At 29.6% G+C, this 24,658-nt stretch overlaps 1 protein-coding gene across 5 annotated transcripts in view; it reads left to right on the forward strand.

The window, feature by feature from the left end:
* Positions 1–23,508, forward strand: part of LOC114931548 (ATP-binding cassette subfamily G member 4) — a 30,466-nt gene extending 6,958 nt beyond the window's left edge. The window contains exons 1-12 of one of the 5 annotated variants that reach the window (XM_029303665.2): positions 1,796–2,134; positions 3,299–3,644; positions 13,961–14,078; positions 16,988–17,177; positions 17,602–17,747; positions 19,347–19,585; positions 19,787–20,083; positions 20,431–20,594; positions 20,773–20,941; positions 21,038–21,138; positions 21,226–21,567; positions 21,663–23,508. In XM_029303665.2, the coding sequence (XP_029159498.1) occupies positions 3,452–3,644; positions 13,961–14,078; positions 16,988–17,177; positions 17,602–17,747; positions 19,347–19,585; positions 19,787–20,083; positions 20,431–20,594; positions 20,773–20,941; positions 21,038–21,138; positions 21,226–21,567; positions 21,663–21,821 (2,118 nt within the window). In that variant the 5' untranslated portion in view covers positions 1,796–2,134; positions 3,299–3,451 and the 3' untranslated portion in view covers positions 21,822–23,508. Of the gene's footprint in view, positions 1–1,795; positions 2,135–3,298; positions 3,645–13,960; positions 14,079–16,987; positions 17,178–17,601; positions 17,748–19,346; positions 19,586–19,786; positions 20,084–20,430; positions 20,595–20,772; positions 20,942–21,037; positions 21,139–21,225; positions 21,568–21,662 lie in introns of those variants that run through there. The other 4 variants (XM_029303667.2, XM_029303670.2, XM_029303669.2 and 1 more) reach the window with 4 other exon arrangements.
* The last annotated feature ends 1,150 nt before the right edge of the window (positions 23,509–24,658 follow it).

The raw sequence follows: 24,658 nt of genomic DNA on the forward strand, positions 1-24,658 counted from the left end.
AATGAATAATTTGTTTAGCCATTCACGATTTGCATTTAGAATATCTTAACATTTTGAAAAATGAGAAAGCCCAATCTGACGATTTAAAAAAAGCTAAATAGTAATAATAAAAGACTCATTATTCCTTTTATATTTAATATTCTGTACGAGTGCAACTATTATATATATAAAACGTGACAGGACGTGTTTTTAAATATATCGAAATTTCGATTTTGTAATGCCATAATCATAATGCGGCTTACTGTATTTGATTAAACACACAAAAAATATAAATTGCATTTAATGAAAGCATAAAACGCGTCTGTGGTGTAAAATACAATATAAATTTCACTGTCGATCGATTTATAACCAATGCCTAATCATCAGTCCTCAATTATCTTCTGATGATCTTTCGAACAGAATATTCATGAATAACTTCTCAATTAATAGTTATATAAAAATATTTTTTAAATTTTATATACATATATTATATAATTATAACTTTATCATTTAATAAGAAATGTGATTTTTTAAAGAAACCTTATAAAAAGAGAAGAGAAAAATAATTTTTTGCGTTACAATTAAATTATTATGCGTTAAGAATCTCAACAATAATAATAATAATTGAAAAATATAAAAGAAATTAAGGAGATTGAAGAATATATTATATATTGAGAAATAATATTATATAATATGACTTTATAAATTTTATTTAAATATAGTGAATAAAATCTCATCTAGGTAAATTAATAGAGTATACTTTAGAGATTTCTTTTTAATTATTAGACTAATTATTCAACATGCCAATAATAATCATAATTGTTAATCTATTGTCAGCTTCAGATTTTTATTAAATCATTATTCACTTACGTCAATGTATTAAAAACGATCCTTTAATGGTACTAGTTCACATCTCTAATGCATTATGAATGAGTGTATGACGTGCAAACTAACTCACACCATATATAGCTGTGGAAAGTTCTCAAAAATGATGCGATTGCGCATAAAAAATTGTTTTATTACAATTTGTGAACAAAATAATTTCACCTTTTCAAACCCATTTGTAGATCTCGAACATGCAATAAAATGCATCTTCCGAAATGTCATTACATTGAATGTAAATTAGCATGGCATTTTCTTACTTCTTCCATGACAATAGCTATGTGATATGCTATCTGTGGTATAACTCAGCTAATTAGCATTCTGATAACAGCTTGAATTTTAAATGGCAATGTACTTTGGTCGAACTCTAGAAAAATTTTCCGACTCACATTGTGTTCTTGTTTTTTCTTTTATTGTTTCTGTATATCTTTAATCCGCAAATCATTATCTATCGGATAATTAACTTTACTCTTCAATATGTAATTTCAATGAAATATCAATGCATATGCTTTTATTCTATCAGCGATAAACCACATGACGTATCGCTCATAAAAATTCCGAAATATTTCAGATAGTCGACAGTGAAATCGAAAAGTGCAATGGATATAAATTATGCCTATACACACGACCTTTTAATTTTTTTCAAATAAAACAAACTACGGAATGAGAGATATAATAAATTGAAAAGGCTGCATGATAAAATTTAGCAAATATCTCTAACATTATCAACGATAGTCATTCGTATTCTTCTCAATCATGGGAACTTTGATCTTCCGATAACGTTCTCGTGCATCGTGCATCGTGAATGCCTCCTTTCTTGATCGCAAAGCGGAAAAAACGAGAAGGAAGAGTGCGGAACAGGCAAGAAGAGGGAGCGAGACAAAAAGGGACACGGCGTTAGCGGTCAATGACGACGGCCGCGGCGCGGCTTTTAACTCACTCAGTTGGTCTCGAACCGTCATAGCGAGTGCAGCAAAGTGCGGAGAGGGAGGTGTTAGGCGGCTCTTTTGTCTCCCCCACCGGCAGTCCCTACCGCGGGCTTTGTTATCGGAGCATAATCCGGCACATCTAAAAATCGCAACGCGTTGCGCGCTACTCGGGAGTGCGTCGCGACACGTGGAATCGTACGGATCGAGAACGCGGTGCTGTCATACATCGTCATCGGTGCGCGTTTCGGACCAGAGGTCGGGATGCGCTTCGTTGCATCTCAAGGCTAGTTTCGGGAAAGTTTCTCTCCGTTCAAACAAGTATCGCGTAAAGTTACTACGACAATGTAAGAATTAATCCGCGTTCAAATCTTTATCCTCTCTTTGCCCTACAATGAGATATTTCGGAAAGAAATATGCTGAAATTTCTAATTTTTCTTATATTTAAAGAAGTAGAATTTTTAAACAGTTCTTGTGAAAAGAATGACATTTCTTCAATAACTCACCATTCCTTTTTACTGCACTATGTACTATACTTTGTTATTGGAGCTTTTCATTGTGTGGAATAAATAATATTCGAATTCTGATGAAAAATATATATACAATATTTACATCAAAATCTTGGACAGGTTTTGAAAGAAGTTCACGTACGAATTTCATGTGCGGTAATAAACAGAACAACATTGATTGGAAGTTATTCGTACTGCCTTATAAAATGCTAACTTGCAAGTCGATACACTTATAATTTATATGCTTGCTTCCGCTTCCTATATATGCTAATTTTGAATTACATTGGAGTCTTATGACGTGTAACCTTTATGTGAAATGTTTGATGTGCTCAATGTTATATAGAATTACGTTTCTAATAATTTTATATAACATTTTAGCAATGTAAAGTGTTAATAAATGTCTACGTTTACGCAAATAAATCTCTTATCGTTAATAAAGATTAATGAACCCTATAAATCGTACATAATTATAACGATTGATAGTTTTATATGTTGTACGCGATTCACATATCGCGATGAATGAAATAATGCTGATATTGCAAACATATTTATATCTGACCGATGACGAAATGACATTCGTACGTGCTATAGAAATGTAACAATTTCTTCTTTTACTGTGCTTACGCGACTCTTTTCTTTATATTAAATATTTTTCGTAAATTTCCATTACGCATAGCATAAGATTGTCACGATCAATACAGCTGAGTCTTTGTTTGAAAATATTCGCGACAAGGAGATTTAAAGTAAGCTTATCTAAAAGTAAATACGAAAATAAATTTTTTACAAAATTTGAAAATATTTATAATAAATATATACGTATTTATATTATAAATGTACGAACTTGCTCCGAAAACAATTTATTCTTATATGTACATACACAACACACACATTAAGATTCTTTCTCTTCCTTAAGTAATATTTGAAATGTATTGAACGTTAGCATTACGTTTACATACATGAAATGTATAAAGCGAAGTGCATTGCATCCGGATAATATTGCAGGCAATAATAAATATCAGTGGGGGAAATTATTTGTTTTCGTGTACAAACACAGTGACATTGATCTCGAAACGGAGCAGCAGATACGCGCTAATAAGATCGAGTGAAATCGGATTGATATTTAAGAGAGAAAGCAGAAATTAATTTCGTTGAAAGATGACGCTTGAGGGAAATTGCTCGACGGATGATGACACAAATCGAGTTTTATTCGAACCCAGGAAGAACTCGATTGTGCGGCTGCAGATTATGCCGGCGCAGCCGAAAACTATCACTCATCTGCCGAAAAGACCACCGGTCGATTTGGCGTTCACCGACCTCACATATAAGGTCCGAGAAGGTCGCAAAAACAGTGAGTACACACTTTCCTCTTAATATTGATATTTTAATTCGCAGCGAGTTGCAATGAGAACCATATATGGGTCTTTCAACCTGTTTATGGTTCCAATTAAAATACGCGTCTTCCGGTATTTTAGATTATTTACATTATTTACTTTTGATTTTAATTAACAAGAGTACGGCTTAAGATGATAATATTAAATATGTCATAAAAAGTGTCGTAAACATTTGCCGCACATATTTTTTCATCAGATATCTCAATTATATATTGTAGGGTGTTTTTATTTTTATACACTGTACATATATACTAAATTATATTTATTTAATTTTATATTTTCATATTTCAATCTAATAATACACAACAAGAAAAGTCACATAGTGTTATCATATGTCTCTCGATAAAATCTCGGTGAATTTTAGAATTTGAACCTTACTTTGTAAATAGTTACATCATTTTTTAATAAAGATGATACACGCATATGAACTCTGTTCTCATAACGCTGATGGTTATGCATAAAATGTTGATATTCGAAGAATCAAAGATGTTTGATGACATGGAAAATTAATTATGCATAATTTGTCAATTATTTATAATTCTTAGTTATGCACGCATAAAACATCAATTATTTAAATATTTATAGATATTATATTGAATTGCATAAAAATTTCAATTAATACAGCTAAACTGTTTTAATTTAAAAAAGGTTTTTTATTTTATATTTCGATTTAAGATTATTTCTACTCTTGTAAATATACTAACATGTTTCAAGTTTGTGTTAATTAAAGATAGGTTTTGTATAATTAGATGAAGCAAAACATTTTAATAAAAAATATTCTATAATTGGTAAAAAATAAAAAAGAAGCTAACGATCAAAGCTATCATAATATTTAATATTTGTCTAGCCGATTAAGGATTAGCCATTGCACATTAAAATACTGATATGTGGTGTAGTGGATAAAGTAATAATCGTAAGGAAAAAAGTCGCGATAATCACAGAAATTGCATCGTAAATCATATGGTATACCAACATTCCGCCCTTGAACTGCATTCCACATGCGATATTATTCGAATTCAACATAACCAAGTCATTTTAAAAAGATTTTATATTCGTTTGAGTTCTCATACATGTTCCCATAATGATTTAATCAATATACGGAACTTATACGGAAGATCTGAATTTCCTATTAAATGCTTAAAAACACAGATGTATTTTCATATACATACGTCTTTTAAATATATGTGTACTTGAAAAAATTTTTTCCGTATGAATATATTATCATATGTTATCTACTTCCGTGTATTAAATTTGCTTACTATATCGGAAGAGTTTTGATGATACGTTTAAATATAAATTTAAAACACACATCAAAAGTTGCATGTATATTGTATACGGTAAATATAACAATAGTATGAATGATGAATATTTTCGTTATTTGGAAAGACAGAAAAATCTTGACAAATATCTAATGTTAAGTGCAATAATTCTTTTTACATTGCAATTTTTTCTATTTATATATTTCTATAAATATATTTCTATAAAATATATTTCTATAAAATATATTTCTATAAAATGCAAGATTTAAAAATTTTTGTTATGTTAAATTATACATCAAGTCTGATAAAATTATAATTTTATATCACATTTATATCACTAAGAATTTCCAATTGCAAACAGCAAGCATACATAGCAATAATAACTTACTGTTTGAGTCTAATTTACAATTAGAAATACTAATGGAAGTTTTAGCTTACATTTATTATCAATGTCGCTAATTGTAATTGACACAAATTTCTCCCAAATTAAATTATACTTTATTTTACTATTATTAATAACACATATATAAAAAGAATTCTACTATTGTTATATGATTACTCTATCAAAGATTGGCGACTACTAGTTCATACATTCTTTCTTTTTTTCTGTCTGAATTATTTCCGCATAACAGTTTTAAAAATAACTGTACATTTTGTCTTCAGATATCGAATAATAAACTACATTAGCAATTTAAAGTTTCTTCCCAACAAAACGGTGCATTAATTATTCTTTCTGTAGTAAGACAGCAATAAGATATTTGTCTTATCCCACAAATGAGATATTATTTATCTTATCCCATGAATGGGATATTATGTTCATGATATACATATGATTGTCTTTTAAATAGGAGAATAATTATTATTTATGATTCTTTTATATTTACATTGTGTACATGTGTACATTTTTCATATGCAAATCATACGCAGGTACTAATATATGGATTAGTCTACAATAGTCTACATTTAAACAAGGATTGTCAGAGTTGCGAACCATCTTACGTATTTGCGTGCTTAAGAATTTCGAATGGATTTTGTGCAGATTTCTTTCCTTATTTTTTAGCCTTCGCATTCGAAAACCTGCCGTTAACTACCGAACGTTTCGGTCGTTGTCGCGAACGATAAACGATTGCAAACTGGTTTTCGATGACATTGACCACCGAGTGAAAGTGCACGTTCACGTGCCAATTGCGTGAAAGAAATGCGTTTCCGTATGCGAGATTCTGCGGCTCCGTGACGCGGCACAATGACATGTAACGGATGCTTCGCGATCGCATTTCCGGAGTTCTTATCGAAATGTAGTGCGAACGATATCCGTGATAACGTGTAGTTTATAAGCGATGCAGGAAGTGATGGACGCGAATAATTCATCCGTGTTTTTTTTAAACAACAGCTTGTTTGAGAAATTTTTTTAACGCATATAGGTATCTCTTTTCGAATAATTCAAGCGCGAAATAATACCACCTGTCATATATATCTGTCACGCACATTGCTTTCTCTCTCTCTTTCTCGTTTCCTAGACATCAGATCGATAATTTAATACTAAACACTAAGAAATCTCGTATCAACTGCATACGCTCTATGAAATCGATTTTCTATAACTGTCTTTGCATCGCAGTTACTATTTGTGATATATGACATTTTGACAGAGATATACATGCCATAAACTATGTATATTTCGATATTTATAGACATATGACGTATTTATCCATTGTCTCTATTTTTTCTTTTTATAGTGTGCACATAAAGATACATCCACAATACACAAATCATTTTTTGCAAATATTCTTAAATTATCATTACCTACATATATAAAAAATCAAATTATTATAGAATTAAATTGCGTATGTCGTTGGATTATTAAAATTATAAATATATTTTTTTATATATTTACTTGTATTGGTATGTATAATTTGTGTATACCTGTGCGTGTAAAAAATCTGAATTAAAAGATCCGGTTTGGTAACGCATCACAATGGAAGTATTAATAACTGCAATTTTGCAAGAAGGTCAATTATGGCATAATATCTTAGACAAAATATGATAATTACATCGATGTGTAATCTTTGAGCTTACGAAGAAACACAGATTTGATTTAATGGCTTCGTGAACACGTCTAGTATATAATGCATTCGCGTGTGTATGTGTGTATAGTTCAAATTATTTAAAATATCTTAGAGAACAGATTTTTTTCAAGAAACATCACAACGGATTATATTTTTCATTATAAGCATTACACAATATATACCTACTTGACTCTCGACATGCAATCAACAGAAAAATATGTATATAAATAATATCTCGAGCGCTGTAAACTATTATCGAGGAGTCTTTGTTCCTTCTTATCGTAGCTTCTTTCCAAGCTTGAAAAAAAGTGAATTGTTTCACTTATAATAATTTATAATACGATAAAACTTTATTTCACCGGTATCGATATTGTTCGCGAATCGTCACGTTCCACTTCGGATACTCATTCAAGAAATAGCTATTGCAATGAATAATTACACGTTGATTAGAAAGATCGAAGACATTATTTTACGACCTGATAGAGAAAATATCTCAACGCTATATATAACAAATTAAAATTACACATTTATGTGATAAAAGTAAACCACATTTCAGTCGTGCGATACTTAGAATGTCGAAATTAAAATATTTTGTTTTTTTGCATAACGCGTTTCGCACTAACTTTATTGAAGAAATAAAAGATTAAATATGACACAACCTTGAGGCATTTAAACTCAAGATAGAGCTGACCACATAATCCGGGATTGTTGCGTTATTCTAATAATGCTACCTTGCAGATGAGCTTCCGTAATAAACTCATTTTGCTGCCAAGCATGGATGGAATTAAACACAAAATAACAACGTTTTTTTCTTTATTTCTTCACTAATACAAATGTAATTTAAATATTATATACGTATCTCACGGTTTTTAGATGAAGATTAATTGCTTGGTTAAATGTTTTTATCTGGCACAATAGATCAATAAAAAACATAATATAATATAATGCATAAACACATTACTAGAAGACTTTGCTCCCAGGCATAGACATTATTCATAAACGATAATTATTTTTGATGCCAGAATAAAGATATTGAGTGACATTTCAATGTATTAAATGATTCTTATCACGGAACAAACAGTCGTAGATATACATTTTTGGATGCGCACAGGAATGCTATAATGATCTTATCTTTTAAGATGTCTTATCTCGAAAATCACTGATGTGAATATTATATGAAATATTAATATTTCTTTAGTAGTTGACTAAGTTTTGTTTGACTTATCTACAAAAATGAGCGCAAGATATATATATATATATATATATATATATATATATATATATATATAATCGTGTGTCTTTGATAAATAAAATATTTGATTGTGATAAGCTTACTTATGCGTATAGTACTTGAGAGCTTTACGGACATGTTTGAAAAAAACATAATGATGTATCGCTGATAAATTGATACCGTTTGAAGAGTTTGAACAGATATCACGATACACGTGTTGCGTTTTAGTTTACATTTATCACGTTTTTGTGTTGCAAAACAAGTCGAAAGCCATAGCCATCGAATGTGTTTATCTCATCGGTTTAAAGTTTAAAGATTGAAATATATATACATTATCTATTTAGGGTAATAATATGACCTATATCTTCTTGTCGCCTGAACGACATTGCAAAATATGCAATAATGAAATAATTATTTATTAAATTACTATTTCTAAGTATCTATTTTATACTATCGAGGCGACATTTTTTCACCCTATAAAACTTTATGTTTCATTGTTTTACCCACGCGATATCCAGGCAATAAAATATAAATCAGTGAATCATAAAGGCGATATTCTTATCATGTATTCTTGCTTACAATTATCATTTTTTTTCAATCATTAGAATATTTATCAATGATGTATAATATAAAGATAGCAAGAGTTAAAAACACATGTTATATAACTTTAAAATTTACCTTGATGTATTGATACTTTTTATTCGTCCATCATAATTCTCAAGGGTATTGCATTATTATAACGAATGTTCTATTCCACATTTTGAAGTACAAATAAGATTTCTATAAAATATTTTAAATAATTGTATTCCTTAAAAAATTGTAACACTCTCTGAAGAGGCCACAATAGATAATACAGGAACAATTTTATAGAAAATTTCTCTTTATCGTCGTAATTTTTATATTGAAATTATTGTAATTAATACACAAGACAGAACAAATATAATTTCTTCCTGTGGCAGGTATTACAATATATTTTTACGAGATTTTGATGCAGCGTTACGATACGACGTGAAGCATTATTGCGCGATTTCAGAAGATTGCAAAATAAAATGAAGAAAGTCTAGTGTGGCCTCATAAAGATAAATAGGCGGGTATAAGATTTTGAAGTCTCTTCTGTCTGATTTTCTATCTTTTTCTCTCCATCTCATCTCTTTGGCTCTTGCTATTTTATTTTTACACCTACACAGATACATGCGCAAAGACACACCCGCACGCAGACACATGTATGTATATATGTTGTATGTACGCCATGAGCAATCGGAGTAATTTAAACGTTGTAGGTCACCGCGTATCTCATAGCAAGATTTTTGCAATCCATAGTTTGCGTAATTCGGCACGCAGCCTCATCTACGCTCGAAATCAACAAACTTGATATTCTCTCTCTCTCTCTCTCTCTCTCTCTCTAAGCGCGTATAGATCCGAGAATTGTTCCTTTATGACATATTACATTCTGCGTACGTGGCCAATCAACGGCATACAATGGTGCAATTAGCAGCACGTGAGCATTGCTGTAGATGTGGGAGGAAGATATTTATTGGATTTTTCAAATCATAAGGAGGCAACGATCAATCTAAAATTATGTGACAGAATTGCGCAGCAATTATCAGGCAAAATTTAAAAAAAATTAATATATACATATATAATTTTTAAAATATTTTTATATTAATATTGTATAACGTAATTTTGATACGAACATATACCTAATTTTACGAATTTATAATATAATGTTATTTAAATCTTCTTGAAACTCTTGATTCTTATTGTTTATATCTTTTCATATAATAATAATCTAAAAAATTGTATTTTGAATAGATAGCAATGTATACCATTAACATAATATATAACGCATTATGGAAACCAATAGGTACTTCTTTTTACATTGTCTACATTCTCATTTGTCAAGCATGATAATCGTTTTTTTTCTACTTCATATATATGTGAAATATACTCATGGCTTCTAATTAATTCACGCGCAATAATGCGCATATTTATTTAAGTTATGTTAATTGTCAAGCAAGTATTTTTTTGCTATAAATAAACAATCATTAGCATTTTATTCACAAGCCACTGCTTTAAATAGTTTGCTTCTCGAAAAAATCACTAGAATATTTTTATTTTTTATATGCTTTTTTCTTGAAACAATTAATTCCCTTTTTGTATGATAACTTTCATCACCCTGTATAATGTGTGTATGTGTTGTGTGTATATATTTACTAGAAAAATACTTAAAAATCAGATAATGTAATAAAAATGAGTATTATCAACAAATATAAAAGTTAAAATATTAATTATGTTTATAAATCATATAGGCATAAATAGATAACAATTTTTGCCGCACAAACTCTTATCTTGTTCCTTCCTTATAAAATTAGTAATAACAGTTATTACTTTGTGTAATTATAAGTAATATGATAAATCTGTGTTAAATAGATTTGCGATACTTCGCAATTTATAATATACACATTTTCGTATTGTTGTATTTATATGTAGGTAACATTAATTAATGGAAAAGTAATTATACACACACAGGGTGTCGTGAGATATGTATTACCTACAACTTTTGTTTACAACATTTTTATCTGTCGCGCTCAGTTTTCAAAATATTCGGTATGTACGGGTGATCTCAGACACCCTGTTTATATAAGATTAATATGTTATATATGATTGTAATAGTCACACACACGATTATAATATTATGCATTCAAGCAATGATTATTTATAATTAGGTGATAAACTATATCGTAGTGCTGGAAACTATCTTGCAAAAAGCAATAAATTCGAATTCATTTCATGCATGAACATACAGGATATTCTAGAAATTGCGCACTTCCTGTTGATTAAAAGCCAAACAAACAAAAATGTTATCGGAATTACTCGAAATAGCAATGTATATCTGGGAAACTGATATACTTTTTAAATAATTAAACACGATAATTAATATTATAGTTAACAAAGTAAAGCTTTATTTCTCATATATAATATAAAAAAATAAATAGCTTATTATCTCTCACAAGAGAAAAGATAAATTACAAAGATAAATGTATAATATAAACAAAATAAGAGTGAGAATTTTTGAATATGTAAAGATACGTCGATGATTTCATTAAAAAATTCAAGTTTTCAATTAATTACTACATATATTGTTATAGTCGACTAAGGAATTTGATATATGTATATGATTTATTTTAATTGGTCTACAATCTTGAAATTCCTGTGCACAGTTCCAATATATTTATACCTAAAACTGAACCGGTTCACCTTGGCTTGAAACAAAAAAGTGTTTTATTATATCATTACAATTTTATGCATCCTCACGTTTGGTTTGCAAATATTTGCGTAAAGAGCAAACAACCGGATGGTCAAATTGAAACCATTATGGATGACGTATACGCGTGATAATGATGGTATTTATCTTCTTTAGGGAATCATAAAGTACCACTTTACGTGAACACGTATAGCAAAACGTGATATTAAAATGAAACATATAATGCTACACGATATTCATGTTTCTTTAAACGATTGTTTCAGCTGCTGTTTTCATATAAAATATTTTGTATAAATTTATAGATAAATGAAAATGTCACCTTTTATTTTACTAGATAATTAATAATAGCAAATAAAGAAATTCTTATGATATACACTTTGAGTTTCTAAAAATTAAAATGTTCTTCAAGTAAACTTTATTTATTATAATTCAGCAAAAATTTATAACATCATTTTTTGGAACGCAATAATGAAATTACAATAATAAAAAAATATTCAATTTTTATTTTGGAATCAATCTTTTATCTATATTATAACAATAAAGCTAATATTCTTAGCATTAACTTCTTTCATTGAGTTTATTATTTGAGCTTATGATGAATGTAATAAAATTTTACAAATGAAGAATACTCCATTCTTAATACAAAACTCTTATTGTTTCGTTGATTACATAATTATGTGACATAGGAAATGATATGCAAAAGTCTTGCGGTTAACAATATACTGACGTATTTTTTTTCTCTTGAAACAAACGTGGCAATAGTAATTTAATTTTTTACTTAGATCAAAGATTTCTTATTACTGCGATTGCTAAAGCACCATTCGGCTATTACTTATACCTATAATTTTGTAACAAGAACACCAGTGAAATCAAGATACTTTATAAAACCGGGAGGTCAAGTTATACGACACTCGACCTAAAATAAACGGATTCTCGTATACTTATCACGGTTGACGCGTATTGCGACAGTTGACTATTGATAAATTTTTGTTTTGTTTCTAAATTATTTTGCGTTTAATAACATTCAGATAAAAAAATTTCCACTAGAACTAAAAAATTATATTTGCTTGACGCTTGAATTTTTTGAAAAACAGTTTGTTTAATTTGATTTTACCTTGCAAGAAATAAAATATAATTTTCGATGACAGATGGAATAAAAATTAAATATTTGCAGGAAGTTTTATGGACCCACATTTTGAATGGGGTCATTTCAAATATATTAAAATATTTTTATATGACACTAACGGGGCAAATAAATATTTTATATTTTATATTGTGCGCAAAATATTTTTCTTCAATGTTTCTTCACATGAACTAATATTTCAATGTAGATATTTTTTACGTATATATTTGAATTAAAATTTAAAATGCATTTAAGAAGCATAAGATGTAAAACAAATACAAAATATTATTCATTTAATCAAAAAGCTGTCATATATATATATATATATATATATATATATATATATATATATTCTATATATATATATATTCTAATTACATAATTATATAAAATAAATACATTTGATATTTTTTAACTAATTTTTGTGTTAGAAAATAGAATTATGAAAAGAAAATATATTAAATCAATTTTTTTATTTAAAAATAATATATATAAATTACAAATATACATACATTAACTAATTATAAGAAAGCAATTGTATCTTGTTTGGCTTTTTTATGATTGCACATATTTAACGATTTATGATTAAATAACAATCGAGTTTGAAACAACTTGACTCTTTACCTAGCAACGAGCTGATCAATTAAAGTCGCTCTTACGGCCTTGCGATTACATGAGTCACACAAGCAGTGCTACGTACATAAATGTGCAAACTGATGTGTTCTGGACTTTGTCCTGCTCTCTTTGTCCGATATCCCGAACGTTATATATTAATAGTTGATGTCACACAAAAACAGAGATTACGTTTATGCCATCTCGGTGCAACAGTCAATTTTAACAAATGTGACTAATGGTCGCTTAAAAAAGTATTTAATTCTGATTGATCAGTGAATGCTTTAATAAAAAGAGTACAATATAGAAGTAAAGAGTATAATATCGGGGTAAGAGTATAAAAGAGTATAATATCATCACAATACATTAAACTATTTGCCCATTTATTTTTAAATATAAACGTGCCGTATAAGTTTACTGTTCATGAGATGTGGACATTTCCATCTAAAAAATATTTGCGTTTATCGATCAAATAATGATTCACTAAGCAAATATATTCTGTTTTCGTTCTTCATTACTTACATTCTTTCACACACTTTCATCACTGCTTAATAAATGTTTGTCCAAAAATATTCTCATTGCTTTGCATTTTTATAATACTACACATCTAAAATGCCTTTTAACAAAATTTCATTTAATTTTGTTTTAATTATATCAGATTGTTGCAACAGATAACAAGTTCTTTTCGTATAAATTTATACAAATTTATTTGCTTGTCAGATGTGAAAACGATTCTCAAATCCGTCAGCGGAAGACTGCGGTCCGGCGAATTGACGGCTATTATGGGCCCTTCTGGTGCAGGAAAGTCGACGCTCCTAAATATCCTCACCGGATACAAGTGAGTCAATAAGCATTTATGAAGCTTTTACAATTGTCGTTAATCAAATTTAATAAAATTATATTAATCAATTATTTAGTATATTAATAAATTATTTAATAAAATTATATTAGCGTATCTGATATACTATGGCGCTAATATAGTTTTATTGTTAACGATGCTTGCAATTTTTTTTTGCAACTGATGTATCTATTTTGTACAATATAAATCTACTTATTCATTTTGTATCGATGAATAAGCTGCTGCTGATGATTTAATGAGTCACGCAAGTGTCTCTTTTTTAGTATGTACATACAACATTGTTCTCATTTTTTTCACATTGTCATAACTGTTTAAAAAAAATGTCACGAGAAGGAAATTATAATATTCTCTTGGAAAATTTATCTCTCAAAACTATTTTTATAAATTTATAATTTAATTGTTTTTCTAATCGCATTTAATCATAATCATAACATCTATATTAAATATTGATTATCATTTAATGCAACTTATTGTAATTTATTTTGCTATAAAATAGATGTATTTTAAGAATTCTCATTTTTCAAAGATGTCGAAAGATCGAATGTTTAAATAGAATTCAACCCCTCAGGAATTCTTTTTGCGCAATTTATCCGATCATCAGATAACTCAGTCTCTTCGACTATAGTATTTTGACGAGGAATTTCGTTGAAACTCGCGCTTTCTTAAGCTTTACATCAGATTATTAGCCGAAACACCAAGTAGTGTGGTAGATATTTTCTGTGAGAAATTCCCGTACCCCCCCCCCCCCTCCCTCCTTTACCTGTCAGTCATACATCATCAAACAAATGTGACATACATACATAAGGAAAAACGGCGACAACGTTCGTGCGTACACGTTTTTCCCTTTCTCTCTGCGAAAATTGGCACTTTGACTTCAAAGTTTGCGACACGTTACTAAAATACCTTAGGTATTTCATGCGAATCTGTATGTGTGCATTACCATAAACCAGCCGTGTGCTGCGGGAAGATTTCGTCGTATGTACATATATACATACATATATAATCTAGTCGTAACCCCGCACTTTCAGTTTTTATCCAAATGATTTCGCTTTCTTCGCCATACCGAGCGATCTCACTTTCTTCGACGAAATACAAGTCTCACTTTCTTCATGTTTGTGTGTCATTATGAAGCTGCTCCGGAAGAATATTTGGCCGATGCGATACAAAGTCAAGGAGATAATTTAAAATTTATATTTTTGTGCGATACGATCGAAATAAATGCATGAGTATCACTTTAATTATTTTATCTCGTAATTCAACTATCTGTTAAAATCGCTTCAAGAGAGTAAAATTTGAATAAGCTGATAAAGCACTAAATATATACTTTCTACTTTGATGTGCTACTTCGGTTGGTTGACTACTATGAACCTTTTTGCTATGATGAAACAATCTATTTGAATTTCTTATAATCCTGAAAGTATTATGTATATCGCTGCAGAAATAAGTTCCAAATTTTTCAACAAAAATTTCTATATTTATTTAATTTATTCAATATCTTTTTATATAAAATAGTAAAGTTTTATATCCTGTTTTTTAGATTATTAGAATCGCAGCTATAGTCATGTAGATAATTTTCAGTACATTTGCGTTTATCTTAATAAAGCAACGAATCATTAACTTACTCGTCCAGCAAGTGTAGTTACCTTTCGACATTACTGATCGGTAGATGTTGCCTAATCATTTATATTCTGTATCGTTCAAATTGCTTTCTCATTTACGTATAAATCGAAGAGACTAGTTGCGGTGTCAAGGCGCGTTCTTGCCTTCGCTCCATTTTGCGTAGAGATTGTAAGGTCGACTGTCAACAAGAAATCAACGTTTCCTTCTTGCTCTATACTTTGATCTTTAATTGTATATAGAAAAGTATACGTATAAAACGTTGCAATTGGTACTTTGCCGAGAAACGCTTTTAAATCACACGATTCGAACCGGTTTCGAATATAGTTGCATTTTATATAAGTCGATATACACACATACGGATCTCTGATCGCTAATTGTCTAGTCTAGTATAATGATGTCATTTGATTGCTTTTTATTGGCGTAATTAACTGCGACAAAAAGAATAACTCAATATACAGTATTTTGTAAATCTTCTAAAGCAGCAGTCAAGTTTGAATGTCACAGTCTGTTAAAATACTTTGCATTGTTAGAATATTTTGCGTATATTACTTATATAATTATATAAAAAATTACATGTACAATACGGACAATTATAATAATAGAAAGAATGCGCGGACCGGCAATACAAATCGCTTTCTATTTTCTTGAATTCATCAATTTTGAATATCGAGCGTGGTTCAAGGTCACTCAACTTTTTGATTTCTTTGCGATATTTGTAGCCTACGGGCCTGAAGCATACCACCTGCAAGAAACATGACCCATGATGTACTTACAGTGTAAAAGTTGTTTCGCCGCTTATTTGCTTCTTTTCTATCGCGTTTCTCAAACCGGTTTCATAGTCAGCTGCAATGTTTTGCGCGCTATGGAGTCTCACGTATTTATGATCGAGGATGCTTGCGACACGTATAGCGATCTGACATTGACTCTTTCTTTATGCGGCAGATCGAAAAATTGATTAATTATTAATTATTATATCTCGAGTCAAGATATGACTGATTGTCGAGAGTACGTGAACAGAATGTTCACGATTGACCTAAATTTCTTTATTATTTATTACAACAAAAGACATATCTCTTTGTATGTATATTTATTATATGGTGTATTTGGAGAAAAATTGAAATATATATAGGTACACATAAATTTCCCTTTCTCACAAATTATTTTTATGTTGCAATGAAAATGCAAGCAAATATATCACACTGCAAGTGAACGTATCAAGATAGTTTTATGTTTTGCGAGTTATTTATTAAGAATTTTGTTTATTACAGAACGACAGGTATGGAGGGTAGCATCACAATAAATGGCCACGAAAGAAATCTCAGTGCTTTCAGGAAACTCTCCTGCTACATCATGCAGGACAATCAGTTGTATGGGAATCTAACGGTAGCGGAAGCTATGAAGGTTGCAGCAAGCCTTAAGCTTAGCTCACACATCGACAAAGCAGAGAAAGAAGAAGTGGTAAGCTGACCCTCTTATCGAACAAGTTGGCCTAAATAGACAGTCTGATACTTTCAAACGTATAACAGTAAAATGCAATTGCTTTATTTATTGATATTAAATATCAACATGTCTAGAGGCACTTATATGATGGGATTCATTGCTATTATTTCGATTTTGTGTCTCTCTTTTTCTTGTATTACTACAAAATTATTAGCTTATTGAAAAACGTTTAATTATTAAAAATTTTTAATTTTACTTTTTAAATATCGATACTCTTACCATTTAATTTATCAAACAAAAATTAACTTAATTTAAATTTAAGTGCAAGCTCTCTAAAAAATCGGTTTATTCAATTTTCTCTTTACATACTCTATTTTTCATTCTCAATCAAAGTCAATTTATATATATAATTTTGTCGATTCATTAAAACTTTCTTCTACAGGTTCAAGAAATCCTTGAAACTCTTGGCTTGTCTGAGCACCGTCGTACCATGACCTCGAATCTAAGCGGTGGTCAGAAGAAAAGGCTTTCTATCGCTCTGGAACTGGTCAATAACCCTCCCATAATGTTTTTCGACGAGCCGACTAGGTGAATATGCAAAATTATTTTAATTACTTTGATTCGATGATTAATTATGATTACTTTGATTCGATGAATAATTTTAACACAGATAAATATACATTTATCTGTATCGCAAAATCGTTAAAAAATTTTATTATACGATTAATAAATTATTTATAAATAAATAATGTCATCTTTCATAATATAATTTTAATTCTCCGAAAATAAATTTTATAAAGCTGATTTACTGTTAATGAAAATAAAGAGTAAAAGAAATGAAAAAAAATCTGTAGTACATTAGAAATATATGTATATACACAAGAATTTATAATTTTAAAAAGTTCTAGTTAATTAGGCAACTCGGAGGAAATCCAATAATAATCTTTTTTACTTTCTCTAAAATTAAATCACGGAAGAAAAATTATTCCGCCTTTAAATAATTTCCTTGATCTTCGGCTCTTTGCACGGCCAATGTCAGTGAGATGTACCTGTCAATTTGTACCTTGAGACTGTGAAAACTATGAATTTTTCAGGTTTTGGTAAATGTCATATGTCGCACGTTGAGTTTCTCTTCCTTGCAACTTTCAAATATGTACCTTGATCCTAATTTAAAGCTGTATGAAATAAATCTTACAAGACTTACTATAATAATAATAATAATTGATTACATATATTTTTCTTAAAAATACAATATCCATTGTAAAATTTAATAAATTTACGCTAATATATCTTTTATTTTTTATATTATGCTCAAGAGCATATTTTAATTTTCTTGATTGAAATAGTTGTTAAAATCGACATACTTAATCTTAAATAAGTGAGATATACAAACACTGATGAATGAATATATGAAATATCTTAGTTAAGATACAAAAGATTATATAGTAACCGGAGAAAGTTAATGTTTGCTTTTTTTTAAATGTTCTTTTTTCGCCGGAAACTTTCACTAAAACGATACGACAGAATTTTTACATCCAAACAGTATAATTCGCTATAGCTCGTATTATGAATTATTAAACATGACAACTTTGATAGATGGTGATCTTATTTATTTGCATACCAATGCAAGAAATTTCCATATTCCTATTTAAAGTTTTAAATCTATTTTTTGATCCACGACATCACGCTTCTCCTCACATTTTTTTATTGTTTGATCACTATTATAAGGATAAATTTACACGATTTTTTAGTTTTTTTAACTGATAAAATGTGGTATCAGGTAATTGGCATAACAGGTTTTTGCACTGAAGGTCTACGCATTGAATCAAGAACTTGGCTTCATAAAAATATTACAATTATTTAGCACCGCCATTTATTTCTGTTAATCATTGCAAATATGTTTAAGAATCAATATACCATTAATTCGTCAATTAAGGAATATTTTATGCAGTTAAGATATTTTTATCTGATTTTTAATCAAACTTCTTTTACATGATACATAGAAAATTGCAAAAAGATCACGTCAGATTATTAAGTTCTTTTTTCCCCAGAGCATTTTACAGCTTTTTAACTAATTTTAGCTAATTTTACACAAATTTACACATGCGAATAAAAAAGGAAGACGTGAAAAAATTTAAACATAGCAATTTAGCGATACTGATTAATTTTATCTGGTTGTTTATATAGCGGCTTGGATTCCTCGTCTTGTTTCCAATGCATTTCATTGCTGAAGACACTAGCACGAGGCGGAAGAACAATAATCTGCACCATTCACCAGCCCAGTGCAAGGCTTTTCGAAATGTTCGATGCTCTTTACACGTTAGCTGAAGGTCAATGCATTTATCAAGGTTCCACATCGCAATTAGTGCCTTTCCTAAGGACAATTGGCCTTAATTGTCCGAACTACCATAACCCAGCGTCGTTTAGTAAGTTCTATTAAATAAAAAAACTAATTCTTTATTGCAGTATTTTATGATAATCATCATATTGAAAAGAAAAATAAGTTGAAGAAAATAATTAACACATAAGTAGGGTCAAACTTGAGATTTTTTATTTATTGTGAATTCGATCTTCTTTACGATTTTTATGTGACAATTGTAGCATAATTCTTATCACTTACTTTACAGTCATTGAGGTATCATGCGGGGAATATGGCGATAATATCAAGAACTTAGTAAACGCGATAAATAACGGCAAGTACGATATACGCGAGGGACATCCGTTTCCCGAAACGAAGGAAGAGATGAACAATTGCGCCGCCTCGACGGAAATTTTGAAGAATGGCGATAGCATAGAAAAAATTAAAATCAAAGACAAGAACGACATCAATAATCTAGAGGAGAAGTTTCAGGAAGAAAAACCGAATGAGATTACCAATGGGAAACTTATATCGGGCTACGCTACGAATGACATTGCTAAACAAGGTATTAACTTTTTCACATCTCTATATAATAAACCGCAACATGACATGGTAATGATTTGCAACTCGATTGTGTAAAGATGACTTTTCAACTGATATAATATATTATTATATTGCAATTAGGTACATAATGCAATTAGGTAGGTATTAGGTAGGTAGGATATTGCAATTAGGTACATAAATAACACACATGTAGGTACAAAGAGCCCATACGTCATGTTTTCATTTCTTTCAATGAGTTATTTCATCTAATAATTACATTTTCAAATGTAACGTTAAAGAACCAGAATTATTCCCGTACACTGATGATCGTAATAAAGTAATAAAAACGTCATGGAATTAATATTTTAGCGTTGGATGTGGCAATACCTGTAGATTCAGATAAGAAGGACAACGCCAACGTGGCTCTGCTCGACGAGTCTATTGCAGTAACGCCTGAAAGATATCCTACGTCGGAATTGTTGCAATTCTACATCATTCTGAAACGTGCTTTACTCTTCAGTCGTAGAGACTGGGTAGGATATTTGAAAAGAAAGAATCGAATTATCCGCTTAGTCGCAATCTATAAATTCTAATAATATTCGCGATTCTACCGTATAATATTTACGCGATTGATTATATTTTTTTTTACTTCTACATAACATATTTTTCAATTTAAAGAAATTCTAATTTCTAATGTCTTTACATTCGTAGACTCTTATGTACCTTCGACTCTTCGCTCACCTTCTAGTAGCATTTTTAATCAGCGCTCTATATTACGATATCGGAAACGATGGCGCTAAAGTACTTAGCAATCTCGGATTCCTGTTCTTCAATATGCTATTTCTTATGTATACTTCCATGACAATCACCATTCTGTCCTGTAAGTTATCGAATTTATGCTTATTTGCTTTGCGACAAAAAGTAATAATTTTCACATCTCTAAAAAAATCTAGACCGATTCGATTTTTATTTTTAGTCCCGCTGGAACTGCCTGTACTTTTGAAAGAGAACTTTAACAGATGGTACTCTCTCAAATCATATTATCTTGCAATTACTATTTCTGATCTACCATTTCAGGTAAGCTCGCTAAGCTTTATCAAATATAACAACATGCGTTTATCCAGCGAACAAATGATGAAGGATAATTCCTTCTATTTCTTTTAGACTGTGTTTTGTGTTATGTATGTAACTATCGTGTACTTCACGACGAGCCAACCAGCAGATCTGACCCGATACTTCATGTTCGTGGGTATTTGTTTGCTAATTTCTTTCGTCGCGCAATCGGTGGGTCTCGTAGTCGGCGCCGCGATGAACGTGCAAAACGGCGTGTTCCTGGCACCGGTAATGTCGGTGCCATTCCTCCTTTTCTCAGGATTCTTCGTCAGTTTCGACGCGATTCCTGTTTACCTACGATGGATCACGTATCTCAGCTACATCAGATACGGTTTCGAGGGAACCGCTTTGACAATTTACAGCTACGGTCGAAAGAAACTAAGGTGTTCCCAGGTAAGGATCAGATATTAGGCATTATTGAATATTGGCATCTATCGCAGATCTACGATCAGTTGCAGAAGCTACAATCTAATGCTTGTTTTCTCTAGACGTATTGCCACTTTAAAAGTCCGGACGTGACGCTGGAGGAGTTGGATATGCTCGATGCCGATTTCACTTTAGATATTCTCGCTCTTCTTCTCATATTTGTCGTGCTTCGAATCGCCGCGTACTTCTTCCTTCGTTGGAAGATTAAGACTGCTCGGTAAATTTTATCGACACACGCAAATTATTGTAAGATACTTTAAAATGGTGAAGATTTGAATTTCGATGCCTCAGCTTAGAACAATCAAAAGGTTCTTAGGGTAAAAAAATTTATACGAAAATTTTTGTAGCATTTCTCAGCGAGAATTCTCGTGGCGATAATTATTCTCTATCGAAAAAGGCATTAGTACGGTTTAAAAATACCTACCACAAAATATGACTTATTCTCCTTTATGTTTTATGGTTGCTAAATTTAATTCGATGTAGGAACACGATACTAACATAACTTATTTATATTTTTAGTTTAGTTTATAACTAATAGTTACAATTGTAATATATGTATTTGTTCAGAGTACTATTCTATAGTACACGCACACATACACACAGAGTATATGTATATATACGTACATTTTATCTACATATATACATATATGTATATATTTTCCTTTTTTTTTATTATGTCAGCAACATTTTCGTTAAAACGCAATCGAGTACGCGTGTCGAGCTTAGATTTATTGTCGACTAAATCCAAATGGTCGTCGCACGATGCGATTAGACAGAAAAGTGAAGTGAAAAGAATCAGTTCGTATATAATTTTTATGAATTTTTTTTAGAAAAAAAGTTAGTGGAGAGATTTATATCAATTGCCTTCTATCTTCCATGAACGAATATGAGGCCTTAATCGATGATGTATTTCACGAGCGACCACTCTATTCTATCCACCACAATGGCTGTGAGCTTAATAATGCAAAAAAAAGTTGTTGGAGAAAATCAAATGCAAATATTCATGTTCTTAAAATTATCTGGGACGAAATAATGCGTCCGAGATGATTTACAAGCGCATGAGTTTATCTTACCAGATATTAATTTTATACGTTGAAAACCAAATGTTATTAATGCTTTATAGAAGAGAGCAGCCCTTATGTCAAAACGAGCGTTTATGTGCTCCTAAGTAAAAGTCCAATTCTCGTAAATATAATGAATAAATTATTTCTGTACTAGTTGATACTCAAAAACTGAGATGTGCAAATCAAACTTTCTTAATGGAATTAACAGAAACAAAATGGTCATTATCCGTTTTTTCTACTAATTTTTAAAAACGGATTTATTAAATTGATTGGTAAATATATATTTATTGAATTGCTAATATCTTCCAGACATAAATTGTGTATGTTTGCTAGACTATTCTTCTAAATAAGCATAAATTCTTGATCTTATTATAGTTGTTAAAAGTTATGAAATAGAAAAAATTAAATTTTTAGAGATGTAAAAAAACCATATTTTAAATGTACATTACAATTCTACATATATATATATATATATATATATATATATAATTTCCATTTATTCTCAAAAGTTACAAATTTTCGATACAAAATATATCATATCATGTCGCTTATCTAACAATAAAAATATTTTTTATGAAAATCAGCGATTAAATTAAAACTCCATTAATATGATTACGGCGCTCAAACGAATGAAATTATTATTACGATACAATATATATTTATCTAGATAAAACAAACAATAAATGATCGATCAAAAATATATAATCGATTGTTAATACACTTTTATAAAATAAGGTGCATCAAGAAGATGCGTGTACCTGTACTGGTTTGGCATAATCGTTGCTATAGTTTATACTGCACATGTATAAAATATAAAAAAAGATAAACTTTTTGTAATACTAAACGTTTCAATTATTTTTCGTCCATCATATCCTTATACCTCAGCGTGTTAAAAATATACATATTTATTGCGCTATTATTCCATTTATAATCAACGAATATCAATATTCTATACAATACAATATAGTCGCCATGTACGAGTTGTGTATGTATAAAAACAAGCTTGTTATAGTTTTTTACTTTTTTATTAAACGTATCCGCTAAGAGTTTTTATTTTCGTTTTCTTATATAAAAATATTTAACGCAACTTTTTATTTAATGCAGCTTTTTAGCAAAACTTTTTATCTCTCTGATATGCATATTCCGCATACTTTGCATACTCTATAAAAACGTAAAATATTTCATATATAATTATTGCTATTTATATTCTTACTTACATTGCATTATGTATATTATATACGATATTTTATTATGAAATATAAAATATTTAATTCAACATCTGCAGTAGTTTAATATTAAAAAAGAATTATTTCATTAATTCTTTTGTAAGAAGAATATTATACGTGTCAAATTAATAATAGAATCTATAAATAAAAAAAATAACTATACTTCTCTAAAATAAATTATATATACATATTTGCGTTTTAAATAAAATTATTCAATAATGTCTTTCGTATGTTCATAAATAGCTTTATAATTTATATATAATTTTTATCAATTATATAATTTTATATAATTTTGTATAATTTTATATAATTTATATATTTATATAATTTTATGTAATATAAATTTGTGTGAATCATCAATGATGGATAATTAACAGAAAGGTCAGATAGAAACATTTGATGAATTGCATGTTTTTGAAATATACTTCCTTTTTTTGGTATTTGAAGTTTCTTATGCAGCTGTAATCATATCTTGTTATTTCATATTCTCATTAATTGTGCATATAATTGCCTATATCTTCAATAATCGATGTATTGTGGAATGATAGCGCAGAACGTAGATTGTACATTTCTAGAAGAAAATTATATCTCTTTTTTTAAACTGATAATTATAAAGTAGAATTATAAACTGCGTATAATGTACGTGTAATATAAATTTTACTGTTAAAGCATAAGTTATGATATCATACGTGATATATTTCTCTTCGATGGGTAAAATAATGCGAAGAAAACATTGTTCTCGCAGATGGCATAAAGTAAAGTTCTTTG

Source organism: Nylanderia fulva, unplaced genomic scaffold, assembly GCF_048542155.1.
Source record: "Nylanderia fulva isolate GAGA-0341 unplaced genomic scaffold, ASM4854215v1 Scaffold27, whole genome shotgun sequence".
Taxonomy (NCBI): domain Eukaryota; kingdom Metazoa; phylum Arthropoda; class Insecta; order Hymenoptera; family Formicidae; genus Nylanderia; species Nylanderia fulva.